The sequence below is a fragment of the Rhinolophus sinicus genome, chromosome 11, assembly GCF_057876585.1.
Source record: "Rhinolophus sinicus isolate RSI-liver-muscle chromosome 11, RSI-T2T, whole genome shotgun sequence".
NCBI lineage: Eukaryota > Metazoa > Chordata > Mammalia > Chiroptera > Rhinolophidae > Rhinolophus > Rhinolophus sinicus.
In genome coordinates, this window is record NC_142511.1 from 3218701 (window position 1) to 3239223 (window position 20523).

Sequence of the window (20523 nt, forward strand, 5' to 3'; positions counted from 1 at the left end):
ATCTTGGCAAAAGTTCATGATAATTTGCATTGTTTACTAGTCACTGCTATTTGTCTATAATTAATGTTTTTTGATTTTCTTGTTCACATTCTAAATTTAAGAAATTGTTGCATTTCTGTGAATTTAATTTTAATCTTAATCAGATTGTTATACACATTTTCCTCGATTGCCTTTCCCACTGAATTCCCTCCTTACACATACGTGATGCGATGATTTGTCACAAAATACTCATTGAGAATTGTTTATTTAAATTGATCTAGTAAATGCTAACAGAGTTCTGGTCATCATCAGATGGGTATTAAAACCAAACAGAAAACATGATCCTGCCCTTCACAAGCCCATGGTGTTCATCACCAGCCGTATTTGAACAGCAGTCCGGGGCGGGAAGTGATCCACAGAGGGCAGTGCAAAGACAAAAGAAGTGCCCAGGCCTTTTTTCAAGTAGTAATTGAAAAGTCTACAGGGACATATGATCAGCGTCTGTAACACCATTAAGGAGTTGGATGTGGTGAGCCATCCCAGTTAGGATAAGGGGAGAGACAGTGTGATTAAGTTCAAATTCAAGAGAGAGCGGTGTAGAAGTATATGGCCCATCATAGAAGCATGAAAATGGTGTAGAAGCGGTCCTGTTGTATTTTTTAAATCTCTTTTTAAAGATTGAAGTGGATTAGCATAGTCACCTTGATTATTAAAAGTAACGTTTTGCAAGTACTATTAAAATAATAAATCCTACATTTTATTTGTAGCCTGAATTTTTTTTTTGAACTACCTTCTGTAGTTGTAAAATATAAAAATTCTCCTAAAGCATATTGATTCACTTCTTGGTGGAACCACTTATCTTGTTTTGGTGACAGGAGCAGCACTGCCTCGAGTTCCAGAGGGACCGGGAGCCATGGCAAGCCTGAGGGTGGGGAGGAGCCGCTGGTTCCCGAGGGTGCAGGGCAACCGCCAGCAGGAGCCCAGGAAGCAAGTAAGCTGTCACTTTGCTTTTGTCATTGCAGAACCCCAGTGTTGGACGCCCACCTAGTTCTCGGTTCCCTCGATGATGCAGTTTTGTTTCTTGTTTTTAATACATTACTTTTGCCTCTGTAGTCTAGCTATTACTATTGATAAACAAAGAGCAGGTACGGCAGGTACGGAGTGTCAGCATTTCAGATGGGGCGTTCCAGTGCAGCACACGTTCCCTCTGAGGTCACAGTGACCACCTTAGGTGGGCGTCACACTGATAGTGTGTGAGCTGTAAATGTCTGAATCATTGTTACCATTTTTATACCTAGCAGTGGAATTCAGAGTATCTGTCTTCATTTTTTAATCTAAGAGTACAGGTGGTTTATGGAGGGGAAAAAAGGAATAAAATCTAAACAGGTTTTGAGTGAATCCTGTTTCATACAGGAAGTGTCATTTAGGGAAATTTTCAGAACCCTTGCTTAGAATATTTTTATGTAACCATTATATGAAAGTTAGTATCGAGCACAGAGTAAATTTTCAATAAATACTTGACAAATGAGTAAATGAATTCTGTTTCTTATAAAGATGAATAGATACTGCATTGTAACAGAGTTTACAAGAATTAAATATGAGTATGTGTGAGACAGCTGTTTAGTAAGCAGATGTCGTTAGGAGCAAAAAACTGATCCTTCACGGGCCTTAGAGGTAAATCCGAGAAACAAGTATTTTCAATGGACAAAACAGAATTTAAGGTAGGTCAACTTTACTATTTGTGTGTGACAGTCCAGATTATACCAAATGCATGCTAAAGAGGCAGAAAAATACTGTTTTAAGGTTAGATTTTGTGACGGTTAAAAAAAGCAAGCTCAAGTAATGCCCTCTGTGAGGGGCAGTCTACAACAGGGGTTTTCACTGAGGGTTAGTCGATGACGGTCTGGGCCTCCAGCAAGGGCCGTGGGTGGATCTGCACGTACAGCCCCACCGTCTGCACTATGTCAGGTGTGACTGTGTGTTTGCATTGTTTTGGGGGGACGTTTTATCTGAGTGTCAGAAGTTTGTATGACTCTAAAAAGGTTAAGAACTTCTTACCTACAGGAAAGCTGGAGTGTCACACTGGTGCTTACTTTTCTGAAAAAAGTTGGATTTAATGATCACTTGCTTTATTTCCCAGAAGCTCCTGAAGAGTCATCAGAGGATGTGACAACATACCAGGAAGGCGCAGCTGCAGAAAACACAACTCAGAGCCATCTAGATATAGGTAAGTGGTCTTCCTCTCTTTAGATAGGTGCTTCCCATGGGAAAATAAGAAGCCTTAATCTTTGTTGATCTCTCCAGAGGAGACACCATTTCCAAATACATGTGTTGTGGAATTTTTCTCTCCCTGTAGGGAATTGAATGTTATATTAGAAAATGTCTATGTCAGCGTTGAAGTTAGATTGATTAAGGTTGCCCGTGTGACCACCTGTCACTACTTTACTTTCCGACAGCACAATCAGACAAGTTCACATGTGAACCATCAGATTCCAGCTCAGGAGAAAGAAATGACTTCAATCTTGACAGCCCTTGTGGGGTTGCAGAAGAATCTACTTTGTGTGAAACAGGCAAGGAAGCAGGCCCTTCAGATCAGCCTGGCGCTGAGAGTGCTGGCGGTCACAGCACCAGCCACCCAGGGCCTCAGTGCCAGACGGAGGGCATGGGGCCCGTGCCACTCGAGGAAACAGCAGCCAGGGACTCCACTCTCCAGGACACCGATGACAGTGACGACGACCCAGTCCTGATCCCAGGTGCAAGGTATCGAGCAGGACCTGGTGACAGGTTGGTAAATTTTTAATACGAACTGTAAAAAATAGAATTCATAAGGCTTTCTTTGAAGTCACGTAGAGGAGTTTCTCCATTTTTGACAGTTGCCTCCTCGAAGGGTGTCTTAGTCATATAAACTTGTTTAAACTGTCAATCGTTTTACATAGGACGTTCTTTGAGCAACAGAATAAGAAGTCTTAGTGCCCTGCAGGCTTGCTCCTCAGTGTACAGATCAAGGGAGAGGAACGCTGACAATGACCAAGAGCTTATTCATAAAGTCACAATTATATTTAGCTATCAGATTGCCCTGTATACATCCTGCCTTTACCAGTTTTTTTGGATTTTTTTTTAAATGTTCAGTTTTTCTGCGTTTCTACTGACCCTAGATTAAGGGTTTTCATTTTGAGAACATTAAGTTTTTATTTTTTATTTAGGCTAGACTTGGTAACTCAATTTAGAAAATGAAAAAATCACACCAAATAACAAATACTGTAACTACAATAAAGAATTGAAGTAACATGTTCATAGACTTTTCCCATTTTTCATTTTATGTGATCATAAGGATATATTTTATTTTTAATAGACAAAATAAATATTTTTAAATATATTGTATTCCATACTTTTCAAAAACTTTCCTACAATTCGTGCCGTCATACCTCATTGTTAAGTTCTGTCCTTTTTCAGAGAATCAAATTTTATCTTTAAAATCATAGCGCACACAGGAGTGAAGAGCCATTTCACATATTTTTATACTCGGTATATTGCTATTGATAAACTATTTTGACATACTGTCAAGTGAAGAAAATAATGAAAAGATTAATTTCCCATTAAACAATGACAATGTTGTATAATGACCAGGAGCTTAATGACGTGGGTTTGAACCCTGGTTTCACCACGTACCAGCTGTGTCTTCCTTGTTCAAATTGCTCAAGGTCTCTTTAAGTTTCCGTTTCCTTATCTATAAAATGGGGTTATGATTATCTAGAATTGTAAAACTTTTTAAAAAAAATCAATCACAGGGCTTGTCTCACACTAAAAGCACAAAATAAATGATCGCTGTTAGTAAACAACCAAGACATTGTGTGTCTACTTAGACTTAAACAGCAGTTACCATAGGAATGGCTCTCGGGGTAAAGACGGACAGGACGTGTGAACACCCTGAGCCGTGCAGCTTGCAGTTCAGTGAAACTGCCTTTTCTTAACTATGAAAGGATATGTGTCTTCCTTTAGTCATGTTTAGTTAGTGTTTACTTTGCTATGGCTCTGTTTATAAACGTAAAGGAAGTAACCTTTCCCTGTATTTGTACTTCGAGATAAATCATACATTTTCCCTTTAGCTGCACACATTAGCCTAAAGCATTTTTAGTATACATATTTCTGCTAAGTCAAAGTAAAACTTAGTTCCCTTTCTTTCCGTACCCAGAGGGAGTCCCATAGAATGTCGTTACCACTCGATGGATGCAGATCAGGTTAGCAAGCACAGCACAATTTGCCAGTCAGATTGATGGTTTCTGAAACCCAGAGTGGAGAGCTAGAGTCCACAATTATTTTAAGGTTGTACGTTTGTGGCCTTCTGTTACATAAGTGAACATATGCCCTTATTTTTTTTCTGTATTTATGTAACAAAAGCAATACTAAGGTCATAATTGAAAATAAAATTTGAGTATCCACTTTTTAATAAAATGTACCATATCAGTTTCCAGGTTTGTTTGCTTAAGAAACAAACAAACTTATAATTAAGAAATTATATTTTTTCATACATATTAGACACTTGGAAAAAAATTGTAATTATTCAGCATTTTCTATCCAGGCTAATTATAACACTTTTGTATCAAGCCTACTTTATAGCTGAGGAAACTGAGTTACTAAGCAGGGACTTTGTATACTCTACACCTAAAGTGAATTTTTTTTTAAAAAAACCACAGTAGTATAACACCAGTGAAAAAGGAGGGTTTGGGGGAAGCATGGATCCTAGGAAATCCACAACTTCTTGAATGTATTTCATATCCTTAGTTTGGAGATATTACCGGGAACTAGAATAGCTTTCTATTGAGATTTACCATTTTCATAATGTTTAGATAATTTAGATGTTTTAGGGATCCTTCTGGGGTTTGCATCTCCCACAGACTTGGCGCCTTAGCCTAAAGCATTTTTAGTATACATATTTCTGCTAAGTCAGAGTAAAACCGCATTGACCCAAGAAACCCAGGCGCTGAACTAGAATAGCAGAGTCTTTCCGAGGTGAGACCGTCAGGGCCAGTGGCGTGGGACTGACCCCACTTGATGCGTGTGTTCCTGAATTCATATTCGCACGGTTAGATCCAGATTTGAAACCACTCTGGTCTACATTTGCTTCCTTGCTGTTTAAAAACTGAAATATTATTTAACAGTCTGTATGCTCAGTTTAGGTATTGAGCCTTAATTTGTCCCATATATTTTGTTTTATTCTACAGCACATAGTAGTAAACTTACTGAAGAGTAACAGGAGAGTAATAAAATTCTTACCCTTTGAGAAACTTAATTTGTTGAAGGAGAGAGGACAATACATAAGCCATTTATAAGAACAGGAAAACAGTTTTATAAATTTATGAAATTAAATGCAGCGTTATATATCCACAAAGATGTACATACGGGGGTGATGCTATAGCGACTGTTTCACAGTTGCACCCATTTTTCTTTGAAATTTGCATTATTTTTTCCTAGCTATTTGTAAATTTGTAAATAGTGAAAAATCTTCCTTCTGACTTTCATCTAAGTAATTTTTCAAGTCCTAACGTCCTTAGCACCATCTTGTTTAAATTGCGAAGTACCTGTGTAGAGTATACTTTTAATGTTTCTGCACCTTTTGAAGGGCTCTCCATCCTGAGACTGCTGCCCATTTATCTTACTACTAAATCTGGAGGAATAGGCATGTTGACTTTTATTCTAAAGAGAAAGTTTAAGAAATTTTGCTCTTTAAGAAGATGGAAAGAATCATTTTCCAGCTGGGAGGCCTGTGATTTTTGAGAATTTGTTTCCGAAGGGACAAAGGACCCCAAGCTCTATTGTAAAAATCATCTCGTGTGGTTCTTAGAGTCTCAGGATACATTTCACACTTGGACGAAATGTCAACTGAAGGACGCATGTCTTAAAGAGAAGCTCAGTTAAGATTAGTTTGCTTAGGGTAGAGAAATGGCCCCAAAATTTAAAACGGTCAAAGTATATACTTGGATCTGTACTTTCATTTGTATAAAGAATTACATAGTAGATCTCATAATTTCTTTTTGCCCCAAATATAATTTTTAAAATGAAACCTAAAAAGTTTATACCTAAGCTATTTTGGACACACATTTAATAAAAATACCAAAATAGGTCTTTGCAATGCAAAGTAATGATTTCTTTTTAAAGATTCGCATTCTTATAATTTGGTTAAATAAATATGACCCTGGTTTTCACTTTTGTCCTGAGCTCCAGCATGAGAAGGAAATGTGTTAGAAAATAAAGGCCTTAGCAACTAACATACATATTTTTAAATGGAATGCTCTTATTAACATAGCTAGTCTCGGTATAAATATAACTGGGACTCTGTAGCAGAGGTCATCAGACTTTGTCCTAAAAGGCCAGATAGAGAGTATTCTAGGCTTTGCTGGCAAAGAGGCAGAATGGAGGCTGTTTTGTAGGTACTTCCATAACCACTTAAAATGTAACCGTTAACAAATACAAAAACTGTTCTTAGCCTGTGAGCCGGTACTGAAGCGGGTGGCCGGCAAGATCCGGCCCCAGAGCCATGTGGTTCGCTCGCTAGTCCTTGCCCTTGAGTAGATCAGCCTTACACACAGGTAACCAAGGTTTAAAACAATGAAATGTACGATGGCCACATATTTGGTCCCCTTTAATTTTGTCTACGGCAAGAACACAGAACATAAACTAAATTGAAGGAAGAAACAATGAAGCATATACTTTCTAATCATGGTATTAAAAAACGATAACCAAATGGAGTATGTGTGCCTCTTAGTGACTTTGTACTGGATTCAGAAACATAAACATGTGCCTTGGAATGGAAGGAAAGGCAAGCGGTCAGGTTTTCTATCTAGGTGGTCTTTATATACACTGTTCCCACAGTACCAGATCCATCTTAGAGTACCTGGTGTGATGGCCAAGCTCGTGGCTCTTCCTCTCGCCAAATCCAAGAGTTGTTTTGCTCTGAAAATAGACCAGCATCTCTGTAAACTTCCTGAAGAAGTCCTGACACAGTCTTGAATAGTTTTCAGTTATAGACTCAATTAGGATGCCCTAAAGATTTTTTCTGTAAAGATTCAAGATATTAACCCTATAGTGCCTGTTTATCACTTTTAAAAAGTATTTGTTATTTGCATAGAAATTTGGCTCCATTTACCTACTCTGATGCCCAAATTCTTTGCTTATTGTAAATCTGCCACCATCTATTTGGTTGTCATTATAATCATTCTTTCAGTATTTCCAATGGTTCAAATTTACTGCTTATTAAATTGCAGGGGGCGAAAAAGGAATCATAGAGAAGGAATGGGACTCCTAGGGTGTGAAAAGCTGTTACACTTCACTTGCTTGGTATTTAGTCTTCTGGTTCGGACCAATGCATCAGCTCGGTCTTAGTTATTTATTTCCTAAAGAGCAGCCCTGACGCGTGTAATGGAGGTGCTCCGGCAGGTCTCCACACGCTAACAGGGTCGCTCCAATGTATTTAGAGAGAAAAGGGACTGAGTACAAGGTCTTCCTTCTACTCTACCTTCCTTCAGCGATTGTTTCTGTTTCCTCAGTTTCCTGATGCACATCGAGTTGAATGACATATTCTCACATACTACCCTCAATCACAAAGGGAAACATGGGTTTTTTAGATTTAGATGACTGGTGATAAAAAGTAGTGACCTTAATGCTTTAAATATTGGTTCATTGAAGTCTGTGAGTGACTTTAGTTATTGTGTTCCTTTCACTAGATTTAATATCAGAGGAACAACAATAGGTGATAGAATAATGAGGTAATTCAGTCTGTTCCTTCATTTTATTTTTTTCTTTATGATGAATTTGCCAGGTCCTCTTCTTCCACAGCTAACCACCTTTCCTATTAACAGTTAATACTTCCTTGAACTTACTGAACTCTAAGTGCTGAGCATTGTAAAGTAGGTTGCTTTTCACAAACTATTTAGCTGCATGCACTGCATGGGAATAGAATGAAAAGACTTCCTGTGTGCAGATTTAACTGATGTTCACTTTAAGTGTGTTGTACGAGAAGGCGGCTGTCATCAGAAACGATGGACTCTACACGTGGGTTACTTGCTTGGAACATTTTGTGGAAGAAGGCAACTTACGTTTCCTTACAACTTGAGTGGGGTAACAGTTACGCAGCTTTCCTATTATTAAAATGTACTTCTTTTCCTTGAGATCAGTAACTGAAAATGGGCTTGAGTCTAATTCTGTGCGCAGTTTAAGGCTGATTTTCTTTTGTTAAGAAAGCTGTTTTATAAATAGCTTCGTAACTGAAGAAGGCCACACATCAAGATGATTCGTAACTCTCAAACACTGCTGTAGTGTGAAGACGAACAGTGGGGTACATTTTTAAATAGAACCTTAAAGGGCATCTCAATCCCATTCTTCACGTAAAAGCTGGTTTACTAGACAGAATCAACCTGGGGCCTCATTCTGGTGACACGTGTCTGTTATTTACCATTAGTTTCTAAAACAAAGTAGAATATAAAACATAATTTATGGCAACAATCAGAAATGTCACATTGTTGGTGCAGTTCCCCGGGGGAGTAGAGAGATGATGAAGTAAGCCAAAGGATACGGTGGATGGGTAAGAAATCCCTTGTTAGGGCCCATCCTCATGAGGTTCCCGGGCAAAAGGCTCGAAATTATTTTTGCGCTGGTGTTTCTAGGCTGTTTTGACATTAAGATATATTTGAAGTAACTTTCCAAATCAGTCTCTTGCTAAAGTTATCACTTTCTAGGTAAAAGACAGTAAAATGGAATTTATTACAGTGCTTTTTGATTTTCTGGTTTATGCTTTTCTACTTTTTATCCAAAGTATCAAAGCCAGTTTCTGTTTTTACAGTGAAGATTACAACTAAAATGTACCATGTTGCTTTAAATGGGTTATAGAGAAGGGAAAACATGGAAGTGGAGCTTATTGTGAACTAATAAACAACGGTAAACAGAAAATGTGACACTTAACCTCCCCTTAGATTGAATGAGATTAGACTCAGTTATTTCTTTCTCACATAGAGATTGTCTGGGGAAATTTCTAATTATAAGGCAGTTTGTTCCTGCCCTTGTTCTTTGTTCCTATTTTTATCCTCCACTCATTTTCTGCCTTTTGTAGTTTTAAGTCAGCATTTTATGATTCCATTTTCTCTTCTTCCTTGACACATCAGTTATACTTCTTTTTTGACTATTTTTTATTGGTTGCCTAAGAGTTTGCGATGTACATTTACAACTGGTCCAAGTTCACTTTCAAATAGCACTGTACCGCTTCACGGGTGGTATGAATACCTTACAGTAATAAACTCCTAATTCCTTCTTTCTGTCCCTTGTATCATTGCTGTTGCCCATTTCACTTGGAGACAGCAGTTTGCCCTGTGTCCTGCCCTCTCTTACGGATCCAAGAAGAATTGTTGATTTTCACTCTGTGCAGCTTTTTACTTGTTAGTTCAGCGTGGGGACTTAGAGCTCTGTACGTGGAACCGGATTAAACAATATTTATATTCCTGGGATATATCAACTTGAACATGATGTGTTATCTTTTGGTACATTATTGTATTTAGTGTGCTAATATTTTGTGAAGTATTTTTGCATCTGTATTCTGAACAAATTTCCTTTTGTATATTTTCATGATCCTGTTTTTGATAAAAAGTTATACACTAGCCTCAGAGAATGAGTAGAAAACTATTTCCTCGCTTTCTTTTCTCTGCAGAGTTTGGTTTGTATAGGATTCTAATGATCTTTTCTTTGAAAGTTCAGTAGGCTCTACCTATAAAACCATCTGGATCTTGTGTTTTCCTTTGGGGACAGTTTTTAACTATTTCACTTTTTTTTATTAGTTACAGGACTAGTTGAACTATCTCTTTAGTCAGTTTTAGGGGTTTTTTTAAATTTGTCAATTCATCTGAATTTTCAAAATTTTTATTTTACTGTCTTTCTCATTTCTGTGGTGTTTTTAGTTATAGCCACTTTTTTATTCATAACATTTTTTAAATCCCTTTAATGTTTTCATTATGGCAGAACTCTGTATTGTTACTCTTCAAAGAAACGACTTCTGACTTTGTTGATCCTCTCATATATGTTGACTTTGTTTTCTATTTCTGCATTGTTCTCTCTTTATTATTTCCTTCTATTTTCTTTGAAATTGTTTCATAGTCTTTTCCTGACTCCTGCAATTATACACATTCAGCTTTTTATTCATTAACATCTAACTGTGGTCAGAGAACAGGATGGGTGTTAGACCCATTCCTTGCAATTTGTAGAAACTGGCTTTGTGGCCAGGTACATGATAAAGTTGTGAATGTTTCATGTGTGTTTGAAAAGAATATTACTCTAATTTTTAATGTAGAATTTTTATGTGACCATTAGATAAAGACTGTTAATTGTTTTCAAATCATCTATATTATTTGTGTGTGTGTGTGTGCGCGTGTGCCAGGTTGATTTACATAATAGTGAGAGAGATGTGTTGAAATCTTCACTATAGTGGTGGGTTTCTCTGAGTCTCCTTGTAGTTCTGGCAATTTCTTTTTCAATGCATTTTGAGACTATTGGGTAAATATATGTTAAAACTTTTATCTTCCTTGAAATTGAATTTATTATGTAGTAATCGTCTTTATCCTTACTGCTGCTTTTGAGCTTAGTCTGTTTTGTCTGGTATTAATGTAGCTACGCCACCTTTCACTCGATTGGTATTTGCACAATGTTATTTCGCTTGCACCTTCCCTTGTCCTTGTGCCTCAGGTGTGTCTTGGACAATCTCTTCTTTTTCTTTGGTGAATATAGTCTATTTAAATTTATTATCATTATGGCTATATTTGGACTTGTTTTCAAATTTTTACTTCAAATTATCCTGTTTTAACTATATTTCTTTTTTACTTTCTTGCCTTTTTCAGGTGTAAGGTTTTTTTGTTCTTTTTTTTTTAATTTAGGTTTTCCTTTTTCCTTTATTTTTTTTCTTCATTGGGTTGGAATTTATACTCTTTTACTATTATTTTGTTTAACTGAAATTTTTCATCCTAATTTAACGTCAGAATGTCTTTCATGAATTTTAAATTGTGTGCCAAATTAGTATAATGTATCTTAAAAGAATCATGTTTTCCAAAACAACTATGCAAATAGTAGGCTTTTTAATAAATATTTGTCTCTTGATAGGTGTTTTTCATATATATATATATGTATATGTGTTCTACTTCAATGAAAAGTTTACAATAAAAAAGTATACTTTCTCTTTCATATGTAGAACCACTTTCAAACTCCTACCCAGTACTGCCTGTTTTCCGATACTCTTGCCACTATGACAGACATAAAAATCTTTTTAACCTAATAGACATATAAAGAGATCAATTTGTTGTTTTAATTATTAGTGAGGCTGAGCATCTTTTTACATATTTATTAACTGTTCATTTCTTCTGTAATTTCCCTACTCATGTCCTTTGCCTGTTTTTCTGTTACAGTGTTCATTTTTCTTACTGATTTGTAGACTTTTTATATTTTATATTTGTGGTCTGTTCTATGTCAGAATACAATGTTTTAAATAACAAATTCAAACTAACAACTTATTAAGTAATATCATGTGTTAGGAAAAGTTTCTTCTAGTCATTAGATCAGTCTTAAAAAGAGCCCATTATGCCTCAGTCTCCAGTTCTGTCACCGACTGAACTTTTAGGAGAGTAAAATCTGCCACTTGCACTCCAAAGCTCTACTCCAATATGGAGTCCATATAGAATGTATTCTTTTTGAAGGTCCTTGTTTTATTGCATGTATGATAATATTTATTCTTTTTCTTGACTTGTCTCCTTGGCTGGGAACATCTTGAAACAAAATCTCAAAGCATATGTTTATCCATTGCTTTTATATGTTACCCTTAGTTTCTTTTGGTTTCTCTTTATGCCTTTACATTTTCTAATAAGGAGAACAGGAGAAATAACATTGAATGGGATTTGTTGTATTTGTAGTCAATTGCACATGGATTTTGTCTGTGTGATGTTTCTATAAAGTCGCCCTGTAAACACCAGTGTGCCGCATGCCATTTCCTTGACTCTCTCGATCAGTACCGAATTTCTAAGTGATCTCTTAACTAAAACATTTTGTTTTAGTAACTCAAATAGTCTGATGTAGTCTCACTGTCGTGTCTGCCTTTTTAAGCTTTCGGTTGGGGGTGCCTTACTGAGATCATGTTTAGTCTACATACTTTCTAGACTTACTTGTTACTTGTTACTGTATCTTAATGTTCAACATTTTCATTCTGCAGTGGCCTGTGAATGTTCTTTACTGATTTGTTTTTTACTTTAATGTGCAATTCATAGACGCTCTGCTGTTGCCCGCATTCAGGAGTTCTTCAGGCGGAGAAAAGAAAGGAAAGAAATGGAAGAACTGGATACTTTGAACATTAGAAGGCCACTTGTAAAGATGGTTTATAAGGGCCATCGCAACTCCAGGACAATGGTACTTACTCATTGGCATTTTTAGAGAAAGTGCAGTTGCATAATACGAATGTTTTTCCGTAATGACTATCTTCACATATTACCAGTGTGATTCCAACGTAACACTATTGCACCTTCATAGTTACCTCTTGCCCCAAACGTGGTTCTTTCAGTTCTATGGTATATCATGAAAGACCATTATTTTTTCACAAGAAAAAATCCCGTTGAGGAACTGTTGTAGAATTTTTAATATTTTAGCTTGTACAAGTAGCCATTGCTTCTTGTTTGCTCTCACACTTGCTATCTACCTTCCTTGTAGATTGTTTTAGTTCATTATCAGTACTCTTTGTTGGTTTTGGAGGGAAAGATTTGGATATATGAAATCCAGGATCATTGCAAAATAATAGTTATTTTAATTATAACCCTGTTAAGATTGACAAGTAAAGATTTGTTTTAGTCACTTTGTAGACTTTAATTTCCTCTTCTATGAAACAAAAAGAGTAGACCAGATCATCTCTAATATCTTTTCAAGTTTTTACAATCCACAAGTCTGTACACCCAACACAATATTATTTACTGAGAATATTGCGAGGCGATTAATATAACTGTTACTCTGAACAGTTTATATCTAGAAGGTGTTCTCATGTATTCTTTGGGGTATCAAAAAGTATCAAACAATTGGTTTTAATCAGCTTTTTCAAGGTCTAGGCAAAAGTTACTTTAGGGTAAGGAAATAATTAGCTCTCTGTAGCAATCATTGCTGATAACAATTTAATCATTAAAAAGTACTATTAATAGAAGAAACTAATTTACATGTCTTATATTTTGCTCGTTACAATGTTGGATAAAAATAATTAGGGGTTGGGATAAAAAAAAAAAGATGAGTAAATATAATAGTTCCAAGTAACCCCTCTTTGGTTTTGTCAAAAATAGCAAAGTAGCAGCTGCAAATAAAATTATTGAAAAAAATCCTGATCTAAAGTACAAAGATTTTGATGGTTCGTTCATATACATCCATTGAAAACTGTCATTGTAACCATTCCGATATATCATGTTCCTTTTCTTATTGCTTCATAAAAGTAAATGTTTATATCTTTCCTTCTCAATTGTGAGAGCTTCAAGTAGCTAATAAAAAGATTGATACTTTTTGTTAATACTTTTTGTCCAAAACCCAGTAATCCCGTTCTCATTTAGGAGTTGTCAGTTCAGCACCTACTTTGTACCAGGTACTGTTTCAGGCACTGTGCTGTTCAGACACATCATTGAACGAGACAAAAGCCCTGTCCTCGTGGGGGACTTTTCACTACTGATGGCCGTGTGCCCCTGCTAGTAAATCCCTGTCATGATTTGAAGATACCAGAAGGCAAAGAATCTCTTCAATGTTTATTTTATTTTCTAAGCCAATTAATTTTTAACTTGATAATAGAGTAAGTCTCTTTAATAACTTTGATTTGAACTTTCTTGTAATTTCCTTTTTTTTAAACCCGTAGATAAAAGAAGCCAATTTCTGGGGTGCTAACTTTGTGATGAGTGGTTCTGACTGTGGCCATATCTTCATCTGGGATCGTCACACCGCTGAGCATTTAATGCTTCTGGAAGCTGACAATCACGTGGTGAACTGCCTGCAGCCACATCCGTTTGACCCAAGTAAGAGGACCTTGTGGAAGGCAAGGGCTGGAAACCCTCAGTGCGGCTCCTCACATCCCGTGGTTTCCTAGTTCAATAAGAAGAATCCAAGTTACCCTAGAAGGCAGCCACTGGAATCAGTTACAGCTCTACTTGGGTTTAAAACAAAGGACACTTGTAACCTGCCTTTAGCAGAAAGTATGGGGAAGCGGGTTAAAGCGTGTATTGTCCTAGTATTTCTTCTAAGTTCTATTAACGGTAAGAGGTTTGGCTGCCTGACCTTGTCACCACTTGCTTACCCAGGTGGGACCTCCAAAGGCGCCCTGGCTGGCTCCTGCCTTCTATTTGAAATTGCCCGTGTTTCTAGTAAAGGAGCAGTGAATACAGAAGAAACTGGAGTCATATAAGATGGCCTCAAAATTGTATTCTAGGGCCAATTTTAGGAAATCTTCAAGACGGTATTCTCAGCACTTAAATGTATCAGTACAATTTTCATTCCATTTCTTTGCTGTACATGTACATACAGTAGGTCTTCAATGTTGTCAATAGGTTCTGTGACTTTAAGTGAAACAACATATAACAAAACCAGTTTGACCACAGGCTGACTGTTATAAACAAGAGTTAGGTTCCTGGGGCATCTCATCATTGTTATCGTGACACAATATTGAACAAAACGACTATTTGAGGACCTGCTGCGTATGCATGCATACATATATACATGCATATATACATATACATACATGTATATATGTGTCTATACATGTCTGGAATAAATAGCATGTGTTCTAAGTTTATGTTAATACGTACATTTTATTTCTAGTTCTAGCCTCGTCTGGCATAGATTATGATATAAAGATCTGGTCGCCACTGGAAGAATCAAGGATTTTTAACCGAAAACTTGCTGATGAAGTAAGATTTTTATTATACTTATTATAGAGCATATTTCACTTTGTTCCTGAAATAGTTTCTTAACAAGAATTAAAGCGGCTCATTATTAGTTGGTAACATTAAACAAGTCAATGCAGTTAAGGAGGTCAATTTTAAGCAAAAGAAAAATTAAAAATTAAGATAAAAACATGTCTATAATACAAGAGGTATTTTGCTAATTAGAACATTGAGTATTAGTAATACCAGATTAAGTGCTTTGTAGTTTAACAAAAATGGTTGACTGTGTTTAATGCAATAAAGAATCATTAAAGAAAATGCTTTTAAGAAAATAGTTTTTATTATGCTAAGTGAAATCAATCAGACTGAGAAAGACAAATACTATATGATCTAAATGAACAAACAAAACAGAAACATACTCATAGATACAGAGAACACACTGATGGATACTAGATGAGATGGGTCTGGGTGAGAAAGGTGAAGGGATTAAGAAGGACAAATTGGTAGTTACAAACAGGCACGGGGATGTACAGTACAGCCTACGGAATATAATCAATCATATGGTAATAACCACGTATGGTGTCAAGTGGGGACTAGACTTATTAGGGGGATCACTACATAAATTATATAAATGTCTAACCATTATGCTGGACACCTGAAACTAATATAAATAATATTGAATGTCCACTATAATTAAAAAAGTCGGGGATATATGGTACAGCATAGGGAATATAATCAATAATATTGCAATAACTGTACAGTGTCAGATGAGTGATACACTTACTATCACTTTGTGAGGTACAGAAATATCTAATTGCTATGTTGTTTTGTACACCTGAAACTAATAAAAGGATAGTTTTACTGGAGCTGTCTTCCATAGTCATAACCAGATAAGTAGCAGAACAAATGACTGGAGAATCTTATCTTTTATTATTATATTTCAATAGTTCCTTACCTTCCTGTTAAATCAATAGTTTTCAAACTGAGTTCTGTGAAGTTTTAGGTTTCTTATGAAGTTGGGATAGGAAAGCTGATCTCTGTGCCTTTCCTCCCCAACTTCAACCAGGGTTTTTATTTGTGGGTTTCTGTGGAAGATTTCTATGATAAGAAGGGCCTGTTGCATTAATCAGCTACTGATTGCTTCTGTGGGTAGGTGAGGGCAGTTCAGGCTGGTACTGCACCTTCTAGGAAAAACAGTGAGTAAATAAGGGTCCATTGCTAAGAGGGAAAAACGAGTACTTTAGGGCAAGGTTGTCCCTCACCTGAGGCATTTATACAACACTTGGTATGTCAGCGACAGTGCTGAGGTTACAAAGATAAACGCCGACCTCAGAGCTTGTGGACTAGTGTAAGGCAGACATATAAACAGTGCTGAATACTGTCATCAGTGTCAGGGAGGTACGTACAGTGTTTGGAAGCCCGTAGAAAGGAGCAGCTGTGCTTGTAAATGGAGTGGATGGGAGGGGGATGTCTTCACAGAGGAAACAGAATTCACAGGCAGACGAGGAGCAAAGAACACTTGAGACAGAAGGATCAGCGTGTCCGAGTTGTTATAAGGGAAAGAACCATCAGTATCCGGAAACTACGGGGCACTCGTAGTGAGAAAGTCACTCGGTCGGACAGAAAGGCTGCTTTGGGGCAGGACTGTACAGAGTCCTGGGGCGCCCCAATGAGCCGCGCAGGGTCCTGGGCGCCCCAATGAGCTGCGCAGGGTCCCGGGCGCCCCAGTGAGCTGTGCAGGCTCCCGGGCGCCCCAGTGAGCTGTGCAGGCTCCCGGGCGCCCCAGTGAGCTGCGCAGGGTCCCGGGCGCCCCAGTGAGCTGCGCAGGGTCCCGGGCACCTCAGTGAGCTGCGCAGGGTCCCGGGCGCCCCATGAGAAGCTTCAGGGGGAGTGGGGAGAGACCGCATACACCTAGAGAATAAAGGACGTCCTCCTCGGCCTACTGTCTCTCAGCATTCTCCTCCTCTTCAGGGAAAGGTCGGTCACTCTGAGGTCTTTGACGGGGTTGTTTCACTTGCCTCCCAGGTTATAACTCGGAATGAACTCATGCTGGAGGAGACCAGAAACACCATCACGGTGCCGGCCTCTTTCATGCTGCGGATGCTGGCCTCCCTGAATCACATCCGAGCTGGTGAGAGCTGGCATGTGCTGCTACAGTTACCATTATGTCTGAAAAGCATGGGGTTACGTAAGCTCTGCTCTACCGGGGTTTAGATTCTTTCCTTACATCACACAAAAAAGGCAGCCTAACTCTTGATCTTAGCACAGTAACTTGTTTCCTCCTGAACCCAATTCTTTGCAAAGTGTCAAAATGAGAAGACAGAGTCATTTGAAAACTTGAATTCACTGTGCTTTCTTCTCCGAGTGGAGGACCCTACCACGAACCTTAGGGTTTGTCATCGTAATAAGCACCCTTTAGTGGCAGATTTGCTCAAAATCAGTCATAGGCCAGGCAAAAATAAATGTAACATGCTAAGAAGGTTGAAAAAGATACCTGTTTTTGCCAAGATTTTTTTCTTCGAGATGATAAACTGTGAGGTTCAGTGTCACAGATACACAGAATGCATATATTATAACTAATACTCAGAAGGAATTCAATAATCTGTCTTCATAATAATAGAAAAGATCCAGTATCCATTATAAACAGGATATGTTTATCAAAGTGTTTATCACTGTTCACTGATTTCATAAATTTCTTCACATGTGGGGTTTCATCTATCAATTAACAATACCAATAACAACCATTGATAGAGGACCTATCAGGTATCAGGCATGAGCCTGGTCACTTTACAGATTTATCCTCATTTAGCTCCAACCCGTTACAGAGCAGGATTTTGGTAATGCCTCAGCTCCGGCCCCACCACTGACAAATGGAGAAGCCTGGGTTTGACTCATGCCGTCTCCTCACCCCCCGACCCAGAGACCTCCCTGGCAGGAGTACGCTCAGGTCACGGATACGAGGCTGAGCTGATCTAAACTGCTTTGCCAGCTCATTTACAGCCTTCTGCCCAGCTCTGTCCTCCACCCACGCTGGCCCTCCTCGAATCTGGGGATCCATCAAACTCTTTCTCACCTTAGGATCTTCATAACCCTGCTGTCCGCTCCACTGCTCATCCGTCTCCTAAGTCAGTGGGAGTTGGAAGCCTCTAGTGATGAATAAATCTCAGACCCGGTCTTCTCTTGCTGAGGACAGGGCCACTGAACTGTCTCCTGTGTCTAAGCGCACTGTTTTCCGTGTTACTGGGGAAATATTTCTCTGGCAGAAAGGGTCCCATCCTAGTGGTGGTGGCCACTTTATACTGTTGCCTGATGGAAGTAGAAACTTACAGTCGTTTACTCTGAATTGCCACTGAACACCTTGTCGTAGTAGGCCGTGAGGATGTAAAACAGGGGCTCACGGTCCAGTCTGAAAAGACCCGCAAACAGACCCTGACTACAGTTAGGGTCATTAAGCGGTTCCTACCGGGTGTTCTGGAATATGGAGGAAGGAGTTCAGCATTCTGCAGGTCAGATGTTTGAAAGGGCCCGGGGAAAGTTTCACACAGGGGATAATAGTCGTGTTGAGTAAGCAGAACTTTATAAGCTGAAGAATTGGGCGAAAGCGGCCCAAGCACAGAAATGTGGAGTGTGATCGTGAAAGCTGGAGAACAGCTGTGCCCACATGAGTTTTTAATCTAGATCAACTCTTGAGGGCAGATACTATGTCTGCTTTGGTCACCATCATACCCTCAGTTCTTAGCACAATGCCTGCAACATATATTGGATAATTTAAAAATTCTTCTTACGGATACACAGCTCCTCAGGAATGGCCCCAGCTTCTCATTCCCCCTGGTGACACCCAGTACGTTCCTTAGTCCTGAACTTCAAGGGACACAGCTGAAAACCACTGCAGTCGACTAGAACATATCAGTGTCTTTAGGGGTTTTATTTCATTTTTATATGTTTAACATTACATGCATATTCAAAGTTAATAGTGCTGTGTTTCCTTTACTCTTTTGTAATTTCCCTCTAGAGGCAAAAAACCATCTGCACACAGTGGTGAATTGATTCTTTACATGATGATGGGTTGAATTATATGTATTTTAATCAGTTTTAAATAAAAGGTATTGAAAGTGACTTGAACTGTCACACTGTAAGTATTTCTCTCTGTGAGTCTCGTCTCTGTGTTTTTTCCAGACCGGTTGGAGGGGGACAGATCGGAGGGCTCCGGTCAGGAGAACGAAAACGAGGATGAGGAATAGCAGCTCTGACTGGCCAGCGTTGCAGGCGTTTTGACATTTGTATAGGACAGTCATTCTATTTTTTTCTTTACAGAGCTTCCGTGCAATTTTAAGGTTCTGGGTTTTTGGAGTTTTCCCTCTTTTGGGGGATAACCTGACATTGGTTTGGGATGATTGTATGCATGAACTTGGGAGAGTGTGTAAAACAAAAGTAGCAGAATGTTTTAAACCCTTTTTGCCATGTCTGAGGAGTGCTAGAAAGTGCAAAGTGCAATATTTCCCCCGCCCTTCAGGCGTGGGAGCGTGAATCAATGCTGAACAGTAATTTCCACGATAGTGACAATATTGGTTCCAATAAATTTCTACACTCGCCATTTGCATGTTTGTTGCTTTCTAATTAAAGAAGTTGGTTGTTTTAAGGTCTCCTGAATCTGACTTTGTATTTAATGCCTTGTTCCCATGACCCACATTTTCCAGTCTTCTCTGTAACATAAGATCGTCTTGATTCTTTTCTAGATGTAATAACCGTTCCTGTTTTGACTTGTGTGTGATAGAATCACGTAGGAGAACTTGTTTCATTTCTCCTCCCCAAGTACTTTGTCTTCCCCTCCAGTCATTCTCTCTCATCCTCATTACCCAAGGACAGGGGTGAGGCTTCCAGCAAAACTCAGAGCATCCCGACAGCTCACAGATTATGTTGGCACGGGCTAGTTCTGAAAGCTCTGGCTTCTGCTCTCCTGTCTCCAACCCCGCAGGTCCACCTGAAAGCTGTGACCATCCTGTCCTGTAGTGTCTTCCTTAACTCTGCTGTCCACCTCCACTCAACACCAGGCCTGGGTCTGACAGGTTATGGCCTGATTGCTCCTGCAGACCTACCCCTTCAGTCGTCCTCCCTCCCCTCTCTGAAGCTGTCATTTTCTCTCTGGCTGGGCCATGGAGACTCACAGGTGCAGCCAAGCAAAGCACCCTCCCCGCTGTGGAGACCAGATCACTCCTCCCAAGGTGGCTGCAAACCCAGACACCTGCTGCTGCCATGACAGGCCCGCCTTGGGGACGTGGGCTGGGCAGCTTCCGCGGGACTTCACATCGGCTCTCACCCTGGACAGGGCACACGTGTCTGCACATTAGAGAAGGTGGTAAGTGGTCCAGGGGAAAGGAATTAGAGCTTTAGCCAAAATGGGGAACTGTCCTGGCTAAAGATGATTTCCAGGGAGGGCCAGGCTCTTAGTTGCTGGTTCCCCATTAGTTACGTGACCTGCTCAAGCCACCTGACTCTCTGGGCTCCTGCTTCCTTGCCTCTAAAATGGTGACCATATTTGCACTACCTATGTCCCCGGGGCTGTCCTAGCATCACGTGACACCACGGAGGTCAAAGGGCTTTAAAGAGGAACTGAAAAAAACCACTCTGA

The 20523-nt window shown here is 39.0% G+C and overlaps 1 protein-coding gene across 16 annotated transcripts in view; it reads left to right on the plus strand.

Annotated features, from left to right (window-relative positions):
- DCAF6 (DDB1 and CUL4 associated factor 6) overlaps positions 1–19537 on the plus strand; it is a 72377-nt gene extending 52840 nt beyond the window's left edge. For 8 of the 16 annotated variants that reach the window (XM_074322036.2, XM_074322038.2, XM_074322040.2 and 5 more), the window contains 8 exons: positions 855–970; positions 2120–2206; positions 2436–2763; positions 12267–12405; positions 13874–14030; positions 14830–14918; positions 16920–17025; positions 19071–19537. In XM_074322036.2, the coding sequence (XP_074178137.2) occupies positions 855–970; positions 2120–2206; positions 2436–2763; positions 12267–12405; positions 13874–14030; positions 14830–14918; positions 16920–17025; positions 19071–19135 (1087 nt within the window). In that variant the 3' untranslated portion in view covers positions 19136–19537. Of the gene's footprint in view, positions 1–854; positions 971–2119; positions 2207–2435; positions 2764–7700; positions 7743–12266; positions 12406–13873; positions 14031–14829; positions 14919–16919; positions 17026–19070 lie in introns of all 16 variants that reach the window. The other 8 variants (XM_019747387.3, XM_019747383.3, XM_019747386.3 and 5 more) reach the window with 3 other exon arrangements.
- The last annotated feature ends 986 nt before the right edge of the window (positions 19538–20523 follow it).